Genomic DNA, 17539 nt, shown 5'->3' on the forward strand with positions numbered 1-17539 from the left:
GAGGTGGGCCGGCCGGCGGCTGTCACCCTGCCGGGCACGGGCGCGCGGAGCCGGGGAGCGCGCGAGCCGCCGCCTCCCGGGCCTTGGGGGTGGAGCCGCGGCCGGAGGAGGAGGAGGAGGAGCCGCCGAGCAGCCGCCCGAGGACCGCTGCTCGCCCCGGCCGCCCAGCACCGCCGCCGGCCCCGCGCCCGCCGCCCCGCGCCCGCGCCCGCGCCCGCGCCCGCGCCCGCCAGCATGATCGCCGCGCAGCTCCTGGCCTATTACTTCACCGAGCTCAAGGATGACCAAGTCAAGAAGGTGAGCCCTTCTTGATGCCCGCAGCGCTGCATTCCGGCATCCGCCGCCGCCGCCGCCTCCATCCTCGCCCCCCCCCCCCCCCCGGGCCGGCCCGGGCTGCGGGGCGCGGGGAGGCTTCGGCCGTCGGCCCTGCCCGCCATCGTGTGTGTGTGTGTGTGTGTGTGTGTGTGTGTGTCGGGGGAAGACCCCCGGGAGCGGGGTGCTCGCCGCAGTGTCCTTGAGCCGGGCTCTGGATGTCAGACGGGCGCCCGGGCCGCGCGGGGAGGGCTGTGCCGGGCGCCGGGCCGGTCCGCCGGGCCTGCTGCGAAGGTTCGGGGCCGCGGGCGGAGGAGTGGGCGCGGAGGCGGCGGGCGCGGGGCGCGGGGGCCGGCTGGGGCCCGGCTGGGGGCCGGCTGGGGGCCCGGCATCCCACATCCGGGGGTCCCCGCCGAGAAGCCCGCGCCCCGGTCCGACCGGCTGCAGCGGCTGCCCCTGAACGCGAGACCCGGGCGACCCGCCGGGCTTCCCGGAACGGGGAGGGGCGCGGAGGCCACCGGAAACTTTGCTCGCAGGGCCTCGGGTCCGGAGCCGCATGTCTGAATGGAATTTTTTATTCCTCTGCGTGACCGCTCTCTTAAACTATAATTTTGAGCCAGCGCAGGGAGCTGGGATGGGAGACCGATGTTTTGAGTCGGGTAGAGGCCTTGACATGTATGCTTGTGACATGTGTGTACTCGCACTTGGACGCATCTCCCTACCTGCAGGGCTTGCTGGCTTTGACGTCCCTCTCATAAAATATCTGTCCATTGGCAGGTCCTACAGGTCTGTCTGTCCCCTACGCCAGCTTTGCCACCGGGTTTTTAAGAAACAGCCGGGGCTGTGGGGAACAGCTCCCATTTTATCAGCACTAGGCCTGGCACAGGCTTCTGACCCACCCACACCCAGCATGGGTGACATTACTGCTGGGGGAAAGCTGGGATGGACAAAGTCAATCTGACTGGAGTTCAAACAAGGGACATACCTACAGGTGAGAGGCGGGAGTGTAAAGCCTAGATTTTTCTGCCCGGCCAGCCAGCAGGATGTTCTTTCAGTTCTCTTCCTATCTCCGTAGGACAGCCCCGGCTGGCACAATAGGAAGTAGGCCTCCTGAGGGCAGTGACCTCATCAAGGTCACCTGGTGAGTGAGAGGCAGAGCCAGGGCGGGTCTCTCCCTCCCTCCTCTGGGAGCTCGACAGGGGCTCCTCCTGGAAGTCAGCTGAGGGGGAGGTGCTAAGGCAAAGGCCCTGGGGACGCTGCTTGGATCCTGGGTCCTGTGCCAAGTGGGGACCAGAGTAGGGTACTTGGGAGGTAGGCCTGGAAATGTGTCACCGGCCCTCACAGCTGTAAGCAACGGTGACTCCCGAGTTGTCCGACTGTGAGACTCATGCTCACTGCTGTGCCACGCTGTGGAGCTTCCTTCTGGCCACCGAGCTCTGTGAGCTGTGCATGCCTCTGTGCACATTTCACCTTCTCTCGATTGGTGGTGTGTGCCCTTGAAATTCTTCCCGTTTCACAGTGGGGAAGTTAGGGTACCGATGAGTTCACTGTCCTTTCCCTACCCATGGCACACACTATATAGCTCAAGATACTGGGGTCAGGGGGGACCCCAGACACACCCTTCTAAGTTTCCATCATCCATCCTCACCGGCCATCGCTTGTGTGGCCTCCAGGAGCTAAGTTGGGTCGAGGTTTGGACGGTACTCAGAATTATTTGATCAGGCGCTCGGTATTGACTGTGGCCCCAAAGCCGCCTGCTTGCTGTGGTGGCTTCCCTCAAATTCTATCCACCAGGCTCCTGGAGGCATCTGAGTGTGTGACTTCTGAATCATTTGGCCCTCAAATCCCTTCTGCACTGAGATTGGGATTCTGACATTCCCTCCCCACCCTCTTCTGGCCTCAGAACATTGCTAGAGGAGGGTCTTTAGGCCAAAGCTTCCACCAGATAATATTATTGGCAAAGGAGAGTTTTGAGGAGATGGCTTTCTTGCACCCCATGGGGGACCCTCTTGAACTGCTTCCCCATGGGGTGTGTGTGTGTGTGTGTGTGTGTGTGTGTGTGTATTCCTGCCAGAGGGCCTGCATGATGGGCCGCATCGCACTGTCATCCTTGGGTGTGGTCTCCAGGAAGCTTCTTGGGCCTCCTGAGAGCCTAGTGGACGCTTGTTCCAGTGGCCCAGCCAGCTTTCCCCACCCCCACCCGTGCAGATGCTGGGGGATTGCATCTTCTCTCCTGGGACCGAAGACTTGATAGAGAGCAGCCCTTCCTACCCACCGCTGACTGTGAAAAGGCCAGGTGGGGGTGCAGGACTCCAAGCCCTGTTCTTGCCGAAATTGGGCCCTACCTGTGACCCAGTGGGGACCCAGTGAGCACAGCCCCTCGCCTGCCTACTCTGCCAGCGTGGGTAGCCATGATGATTCAGCCCTTCAGCCCTAGACAGGCTCCGGGGCTCTGGAGACAGCTGTGGCATCCCCCACTAACCTTCATTCGTTTTCTTGCCTTCTGCCCTGAGGGTAGGAGGAAGGAAGATGGGGATGGTGCCAGGGTAGGATTTTTCGGGATTGCTCAGGATACAGACGGGATCATGAAAAGGTTATCATTTCTCTCTCCATTGCCTATGAGACATGTCACTAATTCAATCTCATAAATATATCCGAGGTTGCAACAGGCCAAGTGTCTGCCTTCCCGGCATGGAGCCCCATTTACCAGACTGCATCTGCATGATATTGGTGAATGGGGTGCTGGGAAAAGCGTGTCCCGGCACTAGACTGAAATAAGTACAAGGCATATTTTCCTTTTACTCTTCTAGTGCTTTTAGGAGGAAAAGGAAGGCACGTGTGTGCTTGTGAAAGATTCCATTCATCAGAATCCAGACATCTGCTAGTTCTGCAGCTAGAGGCTGGGTCCTTTGACCTCCCCGTAACTTTTAGCATGCCTATCATCTTGCCTGCTTCTTCCTCTTGGCTTAGCTGTTAGAGCCTGGAGGAGGGTGAAGGTGTACATAGTGCTTTGTTTGGGAGAAGAAGATGAGCCCAACAAGGTGAGAGCTTGCCCTCTTAAGAAGGTCTAGCTTCCGGGGCGCCTGGCTGGCTCAGTTGGTAGAGCGTGAGACTCTCGATTTCAGGGTTTTGAGTTAGAGCCCCACATTTCATGTGGAGATTACTTAAAAATAAAATCTTTAAAAAAAAAAAAAAAAAAAGGCAGGACTAGCTTCCTTTCCTCCAAGTTTGTCAGAATGGTGACCGGTGGGTTTTCTCTGAGTGGGATCCCTGTGACCCTATATAATTCCCATTAGCAGGTGAACAAACAGGTGTGCTTTATCCAACAGCTGAACCCAGGAGTGCTTGGCCCAGGAAGGTGGGGGAGAGTATGCTAGCAGTTAAAGGGGTCCCCACGTTTTTTTTCTCAGAGCGCATGTGTCACAGCTGCAAAAGCAAGCATTAAAAAAAAAAATCCCCTTTCCTTATTGCTCAGGGGGTGAGAGAAAGGAGAGTTAGAAAATTATAAAAAAGACCTCAGATATCTTTTGATCTGATGTTATACAAATGTCTGGTAAGAGCCTCACTCCTTGGCGAGTCTTTCTCTCATAATCCTTGTTCCCACTACCTTGGATGTTTTTCGGAGTTCTTCCCCCAAGAGAAGCCCTAATGCTTCATTTGGTTTGATAATTTGGGACTGTCGTGAGGGAGTAACCTGGGAAACCGGGTGGGTACCAGGGACTTTCACATCTGGCCATGCTGTGCTGTCCTCCCACGCTCCTGCTGTTTTCTGGAGATGGCATGGGCAGCTCTCTCCAAAAAAGACTGATTTGGTCCTGTCTCCGTGTGTGTCTGCAATCAGGGATTCCTGCTTGATAGAATTAGCCACTGGAGTCAGCTTGAGCATGCCTGAGGACGCCCCTGTGGATAGACAGGCAGCCGTACACCTCAGAGCCCAGGAAGCAGCGTGGCTTATTCATTTGAGGACCTTTAGAATCAAGTCTGGTCATGGGAACTCAATAGTTTCTTTGGAAAACCTTTAAGTCCTTTATTATTTTGAGTCCTATGCTAGGCTGGGGTGACAACTATAAACTTGGTAGAAATGATCCCTGTTCTCCTGGAACATAAGTAATGGTTCGCTGGCTTACGATAAGTGCAAAGCACAGAATGCTGTGAGAGCATTTAGGGGCCAGTGGTCAGATCGTGGGTGGGAAATCACTGGTTTAGGAATGGCTTAAGGCCAGGCTCTAGGTGTACACATGGGAATATTATACTTAGAAACTTTGTGAGGGAGAGTCAGATGGATAGTTCTCAAAATGTAGTTTTGTTTTCTCTTTAATGGCTTGTTATCTGAGCATCCCAGAACACTTTATGGCAGTCATGTCAGGTATCAATTGTGTGTCTATCTATCTGATAATACATACAAGTATGCTAACATGCTTGTGTGTATGCCTTCATTTCATCTTTCAAAAACCTGCATGAGGATGTCAGGACAGGAGGTATTATTATCCCTTGAGTGTCCCAGAGCAACACCTCCCCCTTGCAGTCCTGCCTCCTGCCCTGTGTGCTGCTGACCCAAGGCAGGGATTTTATTCCTCATTTAGAAACAGGGACTGGAGGTCCAATGGAGGGAGACATGCCTTTCTCAAGGTCTTAAGAAAATCCGGAATGGGGTCCGGCGGGCTATTTTTACTTACTCCCTCTGCTTCTTTCCTCTAGGAGAAAAATCTGTCTTTGTTGATATTAATGATTTAACTTGGAATCTGTAGTTTAATTCTCTCTCCCACAAGTCAACACGTAGGAGTCAAATTTTATTATGAAATATTTGAGGATGGGATCCCTGGGTGGCACAGCGTTTAGCGCCTGCCTTTGGCCCAGGGCGCGATCCTGGAGACCTGGGATCGAATCCCACGTCGGGCTCCCGGTGCATGGAGCCTGCTTCTCCCTCTGCCTGTGTCTCTGCCTCTCTCTCTCTCTGTGTGACTATCATAAAAAAAAAAAAAATATTTGAGGATGCCTAAGAATGAGATTGAGATTAACATGACAAACACCTGTGTACCCATCACTGAGCTTGAGAAGTTACAGACACAGTTACAATTACATTAGAGATTCGACTGAAAGCCCTGCATTCCCATCTTCTATCCCATTCTGTTTCTCCTTTAGAGAGCATCCCTGTCCTGATTTTGATGTTTATCATTTCTGTGCATGTTTTTATGCCTTTATTACATAGCATATATCCATAAACGGTATGTAGTGTTCCTTTATGTGGTTTTAAGCTTTTGTAAATGATGCTGTACTCTGTGTACCCTTCTACAACTTGTCTTTTCTACTTCAGCCTTCTATATTTGGGATTTTTCCATATTGATCCATATACCTCTGTTTCATCGATTTAAACTGCCGCTTGCTCTCACGTTGTGTGAATACCTCACAATTTATACTTTATGTATTTTTTAAAAGATTTTATTTATTTGAGAGGGAGCTAGAGAGAGAGTGTGGCGGGGTAGGCAGAAGGAGGGGGAGAAGCAGACTCCCCACTGAGCAGGAAGCCCAACTTGGGGCTCCATCCCAGGACCCTGAGATCATGACCTGAGCCAAAGTCAGACATTCAACTGACTGAGCCACCCAGGGTGCCCCTTATCTATTCTTTTGATGGGGATTTGGGTTTCTACTGTTTGACACTGCAAACGGTGCCACAGTGATTTTTCTCACGCGGTTCCCCGGGCTCTGGGCCGTATATCTGGGATGGAACTGCTGGGTGGAGGAGTGTGTGCATCTTCCCATTTTCAAGATTTTGTCAGATTGCCATCCCCGGAGATCCTGCCACTCAGAAGTTTGTACAAGTTCCTCCTGTTCCACACCAATCCCTGGTATGGTCCAACCTGTAACATGTTTTAGTAGATGATTTTTAAAGAGTCTGTTTCTTCCCAGTCATTTCCATTCACTTTACAGCACTCAAGCAGCAGCTTAAAATTAGCTATTTCCTAGTTTACCTTATCAAGCGGAGCCCTTGTTGCAAAGCTTCACTGAGTGAGGTCGACAGCTCTCACTGTGAGTGGCGCCAGCCCCATTGACTACTGCCGCTGGGCCAAGGAGGGGGAGCCAGGTGCAGGGAAAGGTGGGGAGGGCTCTTTGTGGCCCCTCGTGCTCCCGTGTGTGGGAATCCGTTGAACTTTTCCGGGAATTAAAGATGCACACGTGCTTCTGCCCGCCTGCCCTCTCCCTTCCTGGGTGGAGCTGACCCAGCCGCAGGCTGGCTTATCAGTCTCCTAAATGTGCCAGGCTCTGTTAGAGGACACTCCGGCCCGCAGCCTCTCTCAGACTATCTGCCGTAAAAGAAGAGGGTGGCCGTGCCCCACGGCAGGAAAACTGAAATGATGCAGTGTGCAGCCCAGCCCTTTGCAAACCGCTCTCCCTGCTCAGGGACAGAAAATGTCGGATCGTGTTCATCTGATTCCAGGCTTGGTTACAGGCCACAGACGCCGATACCTGGAGGGGACCTTGGAGGGGAGGGCGCATTGAATGCAGACTAGGGGACCTGTCTTTTTCCTAACACAGGCCTCATTTCATCATCAGTAGTAATACTAATGGAAGCCAACATGGAATGCCTGTCACACTCACTGCTGGGGACTGCCGAAGGCATTAGATCCCCACGATGCCTCTGTGAGGGGGGGTTCTGGTATGATCGCTTTTGGGTAAAGACCCTGAGGCTCAGATAGGAAACAGAAGAGCCAGCATTCAGACCCATCAAATCTAATGACAGAGCCCTGTTATTTTTTCAGTTGAGGTATAATACTTCTGTAAAACTCCCCATTTTAAAATGTACAAAGTGGCTTTAAGTAGTTCACAAGGTTGTGCAACCATTACCACCATCTAATTCCAGAACATTTTCATCACCCCCCAAAAAAACCCCATTCCCATTAAGCAGACACTCCCCATCTCACCCTCCCCCCAGCCCCTGGAATCTACTAATCTGCTTGCTTGCTTCCTCCTCCTCCTCCTCCTCCTCCTCCTCCTCCTTCTTCTTCTTCTTCTTCTTCTTCTTCTTTCAATGGATTTACCTCTTCTGGACATTTCATATAAATAGAATCATACAATATGTGGCCTTTATGTCTGGCTTTTCACTGAGCATAGTATTTTCAAGGTTCATCCATGCTGTAGCAGAATAATAGTTGTATCGGTGTACCACTGTATGTTTATGGATTTGTCAGTTGATGGACATTGGGGTTATTTCCACTTGGGAATAATGTTGCTGTGAACATTTGTGTGCATGTTTTTCCTGTGTGGATGTATGCTTTCATTCCTCTTGGGCGTATGCACAGGAGCAGCATTGCTGGGGGAGCCCTGTCTTTATCCACCTGGAGAAAGGCATCGTCCCCATTTAGAAGTGAGGAAAATGAGGCCCCCAAGGGGTGAAGTGACTTGCCAGAGACCACAGAGTTCGTTAGTAATAGGGACAGGAACACTACCTGGTCCCCTGACTCAGAAACCCATGTTCTTCCCACCATACCACACCCAACCCTCCCATTTTGTTGTTTAGGCAAACAGAGGCAAGGAAGTTGAGGGATGACACAGAGCTAGGCACAGGACCCCCCCCCCCCCCCCAGATTCCCCAGGCCTTTTTCTCTCCTTCTCCATCCTCCCCATGACCAGCACTTTGGCTTTGCTTGCTCACCCCATGCCTCTCTTCCCTTGCTCAGCGTTGACTAACTCCCTCCCCTTGGGGAGGAAATTGGCCCAATAAAGTCTTAAAGTCTTTCACAGTGAAATGGTAGGGATTTCCTGTTTTTTTTTTTTTTCTTTTTTTCAAATTTCTCCCTGTACTCTTTCTATTTGTCTTCCACCCCCATCCTTGTTTGCATTTAAAAGAGGACCCCCACCAAGGGCAATGCCTAACCTTCAAGAAGAACCTCTAATACTAGTTTCCTTGATTGGGGTTTGCCCAGCCCTGTTACTCAATCTGACCTCTTTCCTCTGGTGATTCCTGGTGCCTTCTCTGATGTCTCTTTGGATGAGTGGGAGGGGTGGAGTAGGAGACCCAGGCCACTGTCCTTGTCAAGGCACCACGTCACCTTTGCAAAGTTCTGTTCTATGTAAATACTTTCACATGCTTGATTTAGTGGAGTCCTTCCAGCAAGCTTGGATGTAACCATTTCTTCCTCCGTCTTACATACGGGGCAGGTGAACCTCAGGAAGTGAAATTGATGTGATCTTGGTGGCCAGAGAGCAGTAGGACCAGGGTAGGGCCGCAGGTCTGTCTGACACCCGTGGGAAGATCTCGCCACACATGCAGAACTAGGACCGTGGTCCAGGGCTGTACACTTCCAAGTGCAGTAGCCCTTGGTAGAAACCATCACCCAAGGCTCCCATAATGGGGATGCTAGAGCTGCTGTCCAGAACAGGAGCCACTAGCTACACATGGCTACTGGGCACTTGAAATATGGTGAGTCTGATTGCTTTGGGATGTACTATTAAGTATGAAGTACACACAGGATTTCAAAGACTCTGTGTGACAAAAAGATAATGTAAAATGGCTCATTAATAATTTTAAAAGCATTGCTTAACCTGTGGGAATAATATTTGGGATATATTGGGTTAAATAAAATGTTATTAAAATTAATTTCTTCTGTTTTTTTTTTTTATGTGGCTACTAGAAAGTTTAAAATGACATATGTAACAGAGCTCTGCTAGATAATGAATTTTATGGCTAAAGTTTGGGCAGAGACACTATGTAGTTAAAGTGGTGGGTTCTAATGGGTCCTTGGGCCTTACTGTCCTCACCTGTAAGATCAGGAGGCTGGAATCCATGATCTCCAACAGAGCCTTCTAGCTTGAGCAGTGTGTGCTGGCCGGCAAGCTTTCTGGGCCTCAGTTTCTTTATTTGTCAGATGCAGTAAATGATTCCTGCCTTGCTGTCTGCTCATTTATCCGATTAGAGAAGGGATGTTGAAGCACTTGGAGAGCATACAGAACTGTATGAATGCCAAGTGTTGTCATTGTGGGTCACCCAGGACACACCTATAGGCACCGTGAGATGCATGGCCAGGGAGAGTAATCCACTGTGCCAGGGAGCTCCTACACCGAGTATGAGGGCCAGAGGGCAGTTTTCTTTGTTGCTGTTTTACTGATGGCAGTGACTTGTCCAAGGTGATGGGGAGGATGGTGAGTGCAGCTGGAGGAGGCCTGAGGTTTACTCACATCACTGCCCTATTTGCACCCCATGGCATTAGGGTCTGGTTGTCTCACAGTGAAAGCAAAACTGCAGTTTGGATACTCTCCTCTCTCTTGTCTGGAAGTACTTGGGGACGTTGGGAACTGTGAGTCTGGAGGCTGGCCCCAGCCCAAGCCATCCACCACAAGGCTGAGAATTAAGCCTGTTGTTCTTGCCCTGCCACATTCCAGGGTGGTTCCATTCCCCTTGACGCCACTGGGTACCTCCTTTATTTTGAGCTGGTTCAGTGTGACAGCTTTGCTCTCATCCTGAGCCAGAGCTTGGTCTCTCTCACCAACCAGGAAGCGCCTATTACTGGGTCTTAGTGGGTATGAAGGTCGCCAGGAGGACCTTGGGCATGACCTCAAGGCCCTTACTTGGTTCTCCTGGCAAGAGGATTCTGGGGAATGAGGGAAGGAGCGTCAAGCTTGGAGTCTTGAGCTGGAGCTGCACGGTTGTAGGGTGCTTGGGGCCTTTCACTTGATTTCATGGCCCCAGATGGAGGCCTATGTAAGGTGGCGCCCGCATGCCCACCTGGCAAGTGTGCAGATTGGATCGGGATAGGTTGGTGTGCCCAGCATGAGCCCTGTCCATACTCAACATCTCCATTCCCCAGTCTCTTATCAAGAACAGGGATCCCATCTTCCTCCTGATTTTTTGTGAGTAAACAGAAGTGTTGTATGAACAATGTGTAGTGCACAGTCCATGCTCGTTGAGAGGGAGCTCCCAGTTCAGCTGCATAAAGATAGTGGATGAGGGTGAAGAACCCCCATCAGGGCCCTGGGCTGCCTGAGGAAAAGAACCTGATAATGTTTTAACATACCGAAGGGATCCTCCTGGCTCTGGTGATGTTTGCACACGCCTCTTTCAGGAGCCTCTGAAGGGGAATTTATTTTCCCAAACACATTTCCTCTGGTGACTCCCAGGTATTTAGCCGTCTCTGGGAGGCCTGAAGAGTGGAGGGAGAATCTCGGTTATCTGTAGGGCTTTGTGTCCAAGGCCTCAGCCTTGAGATGCAGATGTTGTGGGGAGAGGGTGGTTAGAGAACTAGAGAACGCCCAGAACACTCTGTCCCTGAGGGAGAGGCTGTTGGCCCCATGTGGGTCCCCAGGAGGCTGTTGTGAGGGGCTGGTCCGGGAGACAGGCTGGGCCATTCAGGGAAGAGGATCCTCTGTCCTTATCTGAGCCAGCAAACCCTTCTGAGACCTCCCTGGCTAGGCGTCACCAGAGGCCTTCCCGCCCAGCAGGGCAGGCACCCAGGGCAGTGAAAAAGACACCCCGAGAGCTTGGCAGAGGACGTGTAGGGCCTGGAAGGCATGGTGCTGGTCCCCTTGGTGCTCACAGACTAGCTGGAGGCACAGATCATGTGTGTGTCGCTGCAGCTCCTGGGAAAGGCTCTGACACGGCCATGTGTCCACCAGGGCAAATTAATTCCTACATAGTGGACGCTGACGGCCGAGGGGATGTTGAGGACAAGAGCAGCTGGTGTTGGGCGGGGCAGATCATGGCATGCCCCTCGGAGGAGGTGAGTCTGGAGGTGGACTGTGGGAGAAAGAAGGGGTGAGGCGTGGAGAGGCCCTTTTCGGGCTGAACCAGCAGAGTGGACCTGTGGATCCGTGAGAAAGGGCCTTCGGGGGTCAAGAACCATTGGTAGGGCCCCAGGCTGCCTGAGGGAAGGTGGGCGGGTGCTGGAAGATGCCTCCTATGGGGAACCTGCAGGGTAAAAATCTCTTTTCTTGTGGCCACGAGGAGCTGAGCAGGAGCTGCCTTCCCAGGTGCCAAGAGCAGGGCTGGAGCCCAGGTTCCTTGGGCTGCCCCCCACAGCAGTGAGGTGGGGCTGGGCCCCCAGGAGCCTGGCAGGGGGAGGAGGGGCTGGGACCCTGGCCGAGGGGCAGGAGGAGGGGGGTTAGGCCACCACATGCCACAGCAGGGGATAACCTTTGGGCCCACTGTGGTTTCAGCTTCCCTCCCAGGGTTTTGCGAAGGGAGATGAGAATAGGTCAGACAGCTCGTGGCTGGTGGAGAGTGAATGAGGAGTGGCACGCCTTGCTGCGAAGCAAGGGAGCCATGCTGCTTCTAGAGTGGATGGGGCTGTGGCATTAATGCCACGCACATTCCCACATCTCCCTGGTCTAGGAAGAACCTGGCCTGGGTTCTCCCTCTCTGGGCTGAGCAAGGAAGCTTATAGAGGAAGAAGCACAGGACCAGGAGCCAGGGGACTTGGTGTCTACCCCAGTTCTCTTGCTGACCAGTGGTCACCTTGACCATTAGAGGAAACCCTCTGGCCTCTGATTTTTCCTCAGGGCAGTAGAAGTGATGGCACCTGTCCTGGTTCTCTGGATAGGATAGTTCGAGGACCAGTATGTGAAAGTGCTGTGCAAAGTAGAGAGGCCTTTATAGTTCAAGGTCGTGTGAGCATGCCCACATTACAGATGGAAAAACTGAAGTCTCTAAGGATATTAAACCCAGAGGCAGACACGGGTGTCCACATTACCCTTTCGGTGCCTTGTCATTGAACCAGGCAGGGTCCTGAGGAAATCCAGTATGGCTGTGGTGCGAGTCTTAAAGGCAGGTCCTTGAGAAAATAAATAGGAAGTTGGGGTTAAGATTTCAAAGGATAAAGTGATTATGATTCCATTTTTTTCCCCTCTCCCACATCCTCCCCCCAGGTATTATTCTGTTTTTGTAAAACAAAATAAAAAAGGCAAGCTCTGTATTGTATGAGTGTTTAGGTGGAAAAACTATCTGAGTCTACAAAGCTCTTAGCCGGGAATTCTCTGGGAAGATTGGGGGAAGAACTCATACTTCTTACTTTCATGTATTTATGGGTTGGATGAATTTTTTAATAATAAGTATATATTGCTTATTGTTACCATGACTTACTATTAGTTAAACAAACAAACAACCTAATAAAACAGTACAATGTTTCAGAAGAATTTTGTTAGAGTCTTTAAGTTGCTGTGGTTTGGGGCATATGGCTGTTCTACCTTTAGCAGCCTCTTCTGTAGAATGGGTCGATAATGTTTGGTAATCAGTGCATTTCTCCTAGGTATCTAGGTAAAAGGAGTCAGGGACATGTGATTCCCAGTTAGCCAAGGCATGGAGGGAGGTGGCCTCCCTTTTGGTTGTTTAGATGGGAAGGTGGGAAACATTATTTGATGTTTACCTTGTTCTTGGCACAGTATTACAATTTTCCCGGTAGCTCTCTGAGGTGAAAGCATTATCATCCACTTTAAAAGTGAGGAAGAAAAAAAAAAAAAAAGTGAGGAAGGCAAGACTCAGCCAGGTTAAGTAACTTGTCCAAAGTCACACAGCTAATAAATGGCAGGTCCTGAACCCCATTCTTTGAATCCACAGTCCCCTGTTCTTTTCACCACGTTCTTTTCACCACGTGAGAGATCATGGAAATGCGTAAGGAGAAGCCCAACGCAAGGGCTTAGAAGACCTGGAATCTAGACCCGGCTGCCACTAGCAAACCATGAGACCTGCTGTGAGTCACGGGTCTCAGCTTCCTCTACTATACAATGGAGATAGTGTTGTCCTTCCTGCCTACCTACCCGGGTCATGGTGGTGGAAGGGGCGCTAACGTTAGCGCCTGCCTCATGCCCAGTCCCTGGCGTCCACAAGCTCATTTCACCTCTTTCTGTAACACCCAGACGAGATAACATGTGTGACAGTCCTGCGTATGAAGGGCAGGGCCCTCTGTAGATGCGAACTATTATTAAAGTGACAATCACCCCGGACCAGTTCTCTCCTGAGTCAGTGCCCCTAAGAAAGAGAAGTGAATCTGGTGTTGAAATCTCTGCTCTGTCCCTTAAGCAAGAATTTTCTTAACCTTCCACTGCCAGCTCCTCAGTTCTCTTTGCAAGTAGAGCGTCTCACTTGGCAAGTTCACTTGAAAGGCCTGTGCCGGCACCTCCAGTCACACCTGCTGGCCGGCCTCGTTCTTGGTCGTGCGGGAGAGTGCAGGACAGAAGCAGAGATTTCCATGGCCTGCCCCCTTCCCCGGGGGCTCAAAATGCCTGGGTCACCGGGGGTTACCGCGCCGCCTGCCACAAGGGCTTGTTCACTTGGGCATGTCCTGTCTTGAATTGGTTTTTTGTACATGTTCTGTTGGGAGCAGGAGGTGGGGCTGAGGTCAGGCCCAGAAATGTTTGAGGTTTAGCCCAGGGCAGGGCCCCTGGGTTCTTTCATTAGCTGGACAGCTTTGGGCCAGAGGAGCTTGGTGAGCCTGCCTTCTCTCTTCTGGCATCCCCTCCTGCTTCTGCTGTGGTCCAGCTTCTGGACCTGCTGGGAGCTGCCAGGCTTTCTTGGTCTACAAGACGGACCATCCAGGACAAGTGTTGGCACAGTATTAGGGCACCTTCCCTCCAGGGGACAGTGAAAGATGCCTGGAGATGGGACGGGGGTCCTTGGCAGTCTCGGCCAAGAGACTGCGGGATCCAGCCCACTATGTGGTATCTGGGAGCCCCTGGCACCTCTCCATTCCCTTCCCAGTTTGACTGGAGTCCTTCACGCGTGCGTCAGCTACTGCGTGTGAGAGGGAGCACTTCAGGGGCTGGAGGGTTCCTGTCACGGATTCCTGGGAGCCTCTGGCCTGTGACAGATATGCCAAAGGCTGAGGCTTACAGCTTGCAGCCTCCAGAGGATGGGCTGTGTTGTGCCCTCCTGTCACCAGAATGTTGAGGAAGGGGGTGGAGGCCCAGGAGCGATTCTTTGGGCACTGGGTTGGGCCAGAGCAGCCAAGCAGCAGTGGTTTGTGGAAGTGTGAGTGAGAGGGAGGGAGGGAGGACGGAGGAGACGAAGGATGTGGAGATGCTGTGGAAAGGGGATAGAAATAGAGAAGTTGAGAAGACCATAGATTTTGGCCAAAGCGCCAAAGACCAGAAGTCGTCCTTCCTCAGGTCTGCATCCCTCTGCCATCCTCTGCTCCCGGGCTTCTGGCCCCACTGCAGAAACAGCTGCTGTCTTGCTGGGTGTCTTGCAGGGGGTTGCTGTACGGAGATGTGTTGGGCAGGAGTGATTAGCCTGACACTCTTCTTCCCTCCCACCACCCGTGGCCTGTTCCGCTTTCCCAGGTGGACAGGGCAGCCCAGCCCGCTGCCAGGCAGGGCTGGTCCAAACAAGGGGAGCGGGGCCCCTTGTTCAGTGAGGCGCCAAGTACTCTGGGTCCCTGGGAATATTCTACAAGTGTCTCTTGACCTGCGCTTTGCACCAATGTTTCCTGTATGGCTTAACGGGGCCTGGTCCGCATGGCTTGGACCCACTGAGTCCTGCACTGGGTGCCACCTGGCTGGTGGTGCAGTGGGTACCTGGCTAGCCCACCCCTGGCCCCAGCATTTATGCTGGATCAGAGGCTCCTTGAGCTCCCGAGGACCGGTGGAAAGGGTTCCCCTGGGCTTACTTCCATTCTGATGGGATCCAGGAGGCCTCGGGCTCACTTCCATCTCAGCCTCAACTTATACCTTCTTTTTGGCCCCCATTTCCACATCTCTTCTAAGAGGAGTTGTCCCACATAATGATTCATGAACTTGAACCAGAGGAGGAAAACTCCCTCTCCATAGATGCTTAGGGGCTGGTGTCTTCTGTGTCCCTAGCCTGCTTCCTCCTTTGAGCTTCTAGGCTCCTTTTTTTTTTTTTTTTTTCTCGGATCTGTGTCCCCGTGCTAACCTGTACCTTGAGTCTGGAGGCAGGATGGCTGTGGAGCTGCAGAGAGCCTTGCCTTTTCTAGAAGCTTCTTCCTGTCCAGCTGGAAAACCACAGCAGCTTAGCTTGGGCTTGCCTTCCACGGAATAGGGGAACTGGCCTTCCCCAAGGGATGGGGACGTTTATAGGGAGCAGTGTTAGACTTGCAGGTATGAGACCTGACTCTCTTGGCCCTGTCTTTGAACTACTAATCACTTTGCTTTTTGCACCCTCATCTGTAAGATGGGGAGCAAGAATGTGTCCCTGATTGGGTTCTTTTGAAGGTTAAATGACATACTGGATATGAAAGCACTCCGTATACTGTGAGCCGTAAGATAAATATCAACTAGTATTCTAGCATTTGGTATGAGTTAAATTCCTCTTTTGTGCCAGGCAACCAGGTGAGTTCTTTTCCCTAGGGAACTCATGTTTTATCAGAGGAGATAGACATATGTAAGGTGGGGTGGGGAATGTGACAGTGGGAAAGTGTCCCAAGTGCTAGGGTAGCAGTGTGGTGATTATTGATTATTGCATAGTCTTGCTCCCGCTCACCCATTCTCTCGCCGACAGTCGATCTCTCTGAAACACAAATCTCATTGTTGAATACTTGTTAAAGTCATCCCAAGGCTCACTGTGTTTTGAGATCAAGTCTAAATTTGTTCATGTGCTTTATGAGGTCCTGCACAGTTTAGTTCCTCACACTCTTTCTAGTTGCCTCACACTGTGCTTGATCTGTATTGAATTTCTTTCCGTTCTTCCTCAGACCACCCCCTCCCTTGCCTTTGGCCTTCACACATGCTTTTGATTGTGCCTGGATGCACACTCCGACATCACGCCTCCGGGAAGCCTTCTCAGTAGACTCCTGCTCCTGTGGCTGCTCACACACACTTGTATCGTGACTGCCTCCCCCCCACCAGACTGTGGGCACCATGACAGCAAGTTCTGCTGATCTGGTGCCAGTCTTGGGGGTAGAACAGAGCGTGTCTTCTCCTGGGGCTGTGATTCTGGCAATGTCTACTTTAGCTCTTGGTGGTTTCTGATTGCCCTTCTCTGCATTGCTTTATCACGAAAGGGAAGGGAAAAGGTGGTCATGGTAGAAGAGTTTAGGGGTGGGGGCAGGGTTGTCTCTGGCCACAGAGGACACTGGGGGACTCCTGCCAATGTGCTGATTATTCATGAGGCAGGACACAGGCAGTGCCTGGGGGAGCACAGGGCATGGAGACCAGAGTGAGAAGGCTGCCCAGGCCCCAAATATGCAGAAATGACCTAGGGCTGGGGACTCTGTGTCCTTGAGTCAGGACATTTCCAGCCACCCTGCAGTGTGAACACGAGATGCCATTCTCAGAAGCAAATAAGCATCAAGGTCTTTTTGGCTTCATTGGGTCATAAATCTGTCTCTCCATCCACGGGAGCCTTCTGTGTGCAAGGCTGCGTGCAAGGCACTGGCAGTTCAAGGTGAACAGAGCAGACACGGTAAAGGTGACGGGTACAGAAAGCTATGATCAGGTTATTTTGTGTGGGGAGATCAGTGCTAAGGGAGGGGTCGTTTCCAGCCGGAGGAGCTCTGGCATCTGCAGAAGGAGGTGAGATCGGATCTGAACCTCGAAGGGTAGGGGACGTTTGGATAGCTGGGAAGAGAAGGAAAGGCTTTTCTGTGGGAAAGCCCAGGCACCCATCAAGAATGGTAGAGGTGTTTAGGCCCGAGTTCAGAGAGCACAAAGCCATACCTGGAGAGTGTCGGTGCCTCAGGCATGGAAGACATGGCAAGGCTTTGAGCAAGGGAAAGCATTGACCAGGGTCGTACTTTAAGAAGGTGAATGTGGTGGTGATGTACCGGATGGGTAGGAAGGGAGAGAGATTGAACATGGAAAACCATTACAGTAGAGGAATCAGGAATCAGGAATGAGAAATCCAGGCACATGGCTGTCAGGGCTTCCTAAGCCAAAGAGGAGCAAAAAAGAATGAATGCGAGTGAGACAAGGTGACTTAGAGCTGGGTACACAGTAGGTGCCCAATAAGTTCTTTCTGAGAGACTCAATGGGCAGATACTATGAAGGAAGAATGGCCAGTAACAACCTGGGGGGTCTGAGGTTAGGAGCCTTGGTACCTTGAGGAAAATGGGGAGCACCCAGGAAGAGCAGCGGATTGGATGGGTACTTGGAATGGCTTGGAAGTATGGGCATGCCGGCCCTGGCCCGTGGGGATGGTGGGGTTGAAGTAGTCCCTGCTCTGGGCCTGCCACCCAACATCCTGTGGAATTCCAGCCCTTTGGCCACTGTTTCCACCTACCTAGAAATCAGGCCCGAGGAAACCCACCAGCACCACTGTCTCACGTTAATACTAATAGCTGATGTT

The 17539-nt window shown here is 52.0% G+C and overlaps 1 protein-coding gene across 5 annotated transcripts in view; it reads left to right on the plus strand.

Annotated features, from left to right (window-relative positions):
• Nucleotides 1-17539, plus strand: part of HK1 (hexokinase 1) — a 120317-nt gene that overhangs the window by 53552 nt on the left and 49226 nt on the right. Inside the window, exon 1 of one of the 5 annotated variants that reach the window (XM_077894799.1) lies at nucleotides 139-297. The exons of 3 other annotated variants lie outside the window; for them this stretch is intronic. In XM_077894799.1, the coding sequence (XP_077750925.1) occupies nucleotides 235-297 (63 nt within the window). In that variant the 5' untranslated portion in view covers nucleotides 139-234. Of the gene's footprint in view, nucleotides 1-138; nucleotides 298-10771; nucleotides 11025-17539 lie in introns of those variants that run through there. One more of the 5 variants, XM_077894800.1, reaches the window with a different exon arrangement.

This window comes from Canis aureus, chromosome 4, assembly GCF_053574225.1.
Source record: "Canis aureus isolate CA01 chromosome 4, VMU_Caureus_v.1.0, whole genome shotgun sequence".
Taxonomy (NCBI): domain Eukaryota; kingdom Metazoa; phylum Chordata; class Mammalia; order Carnivora; family Canidae; genus Canis; species Canis aureus.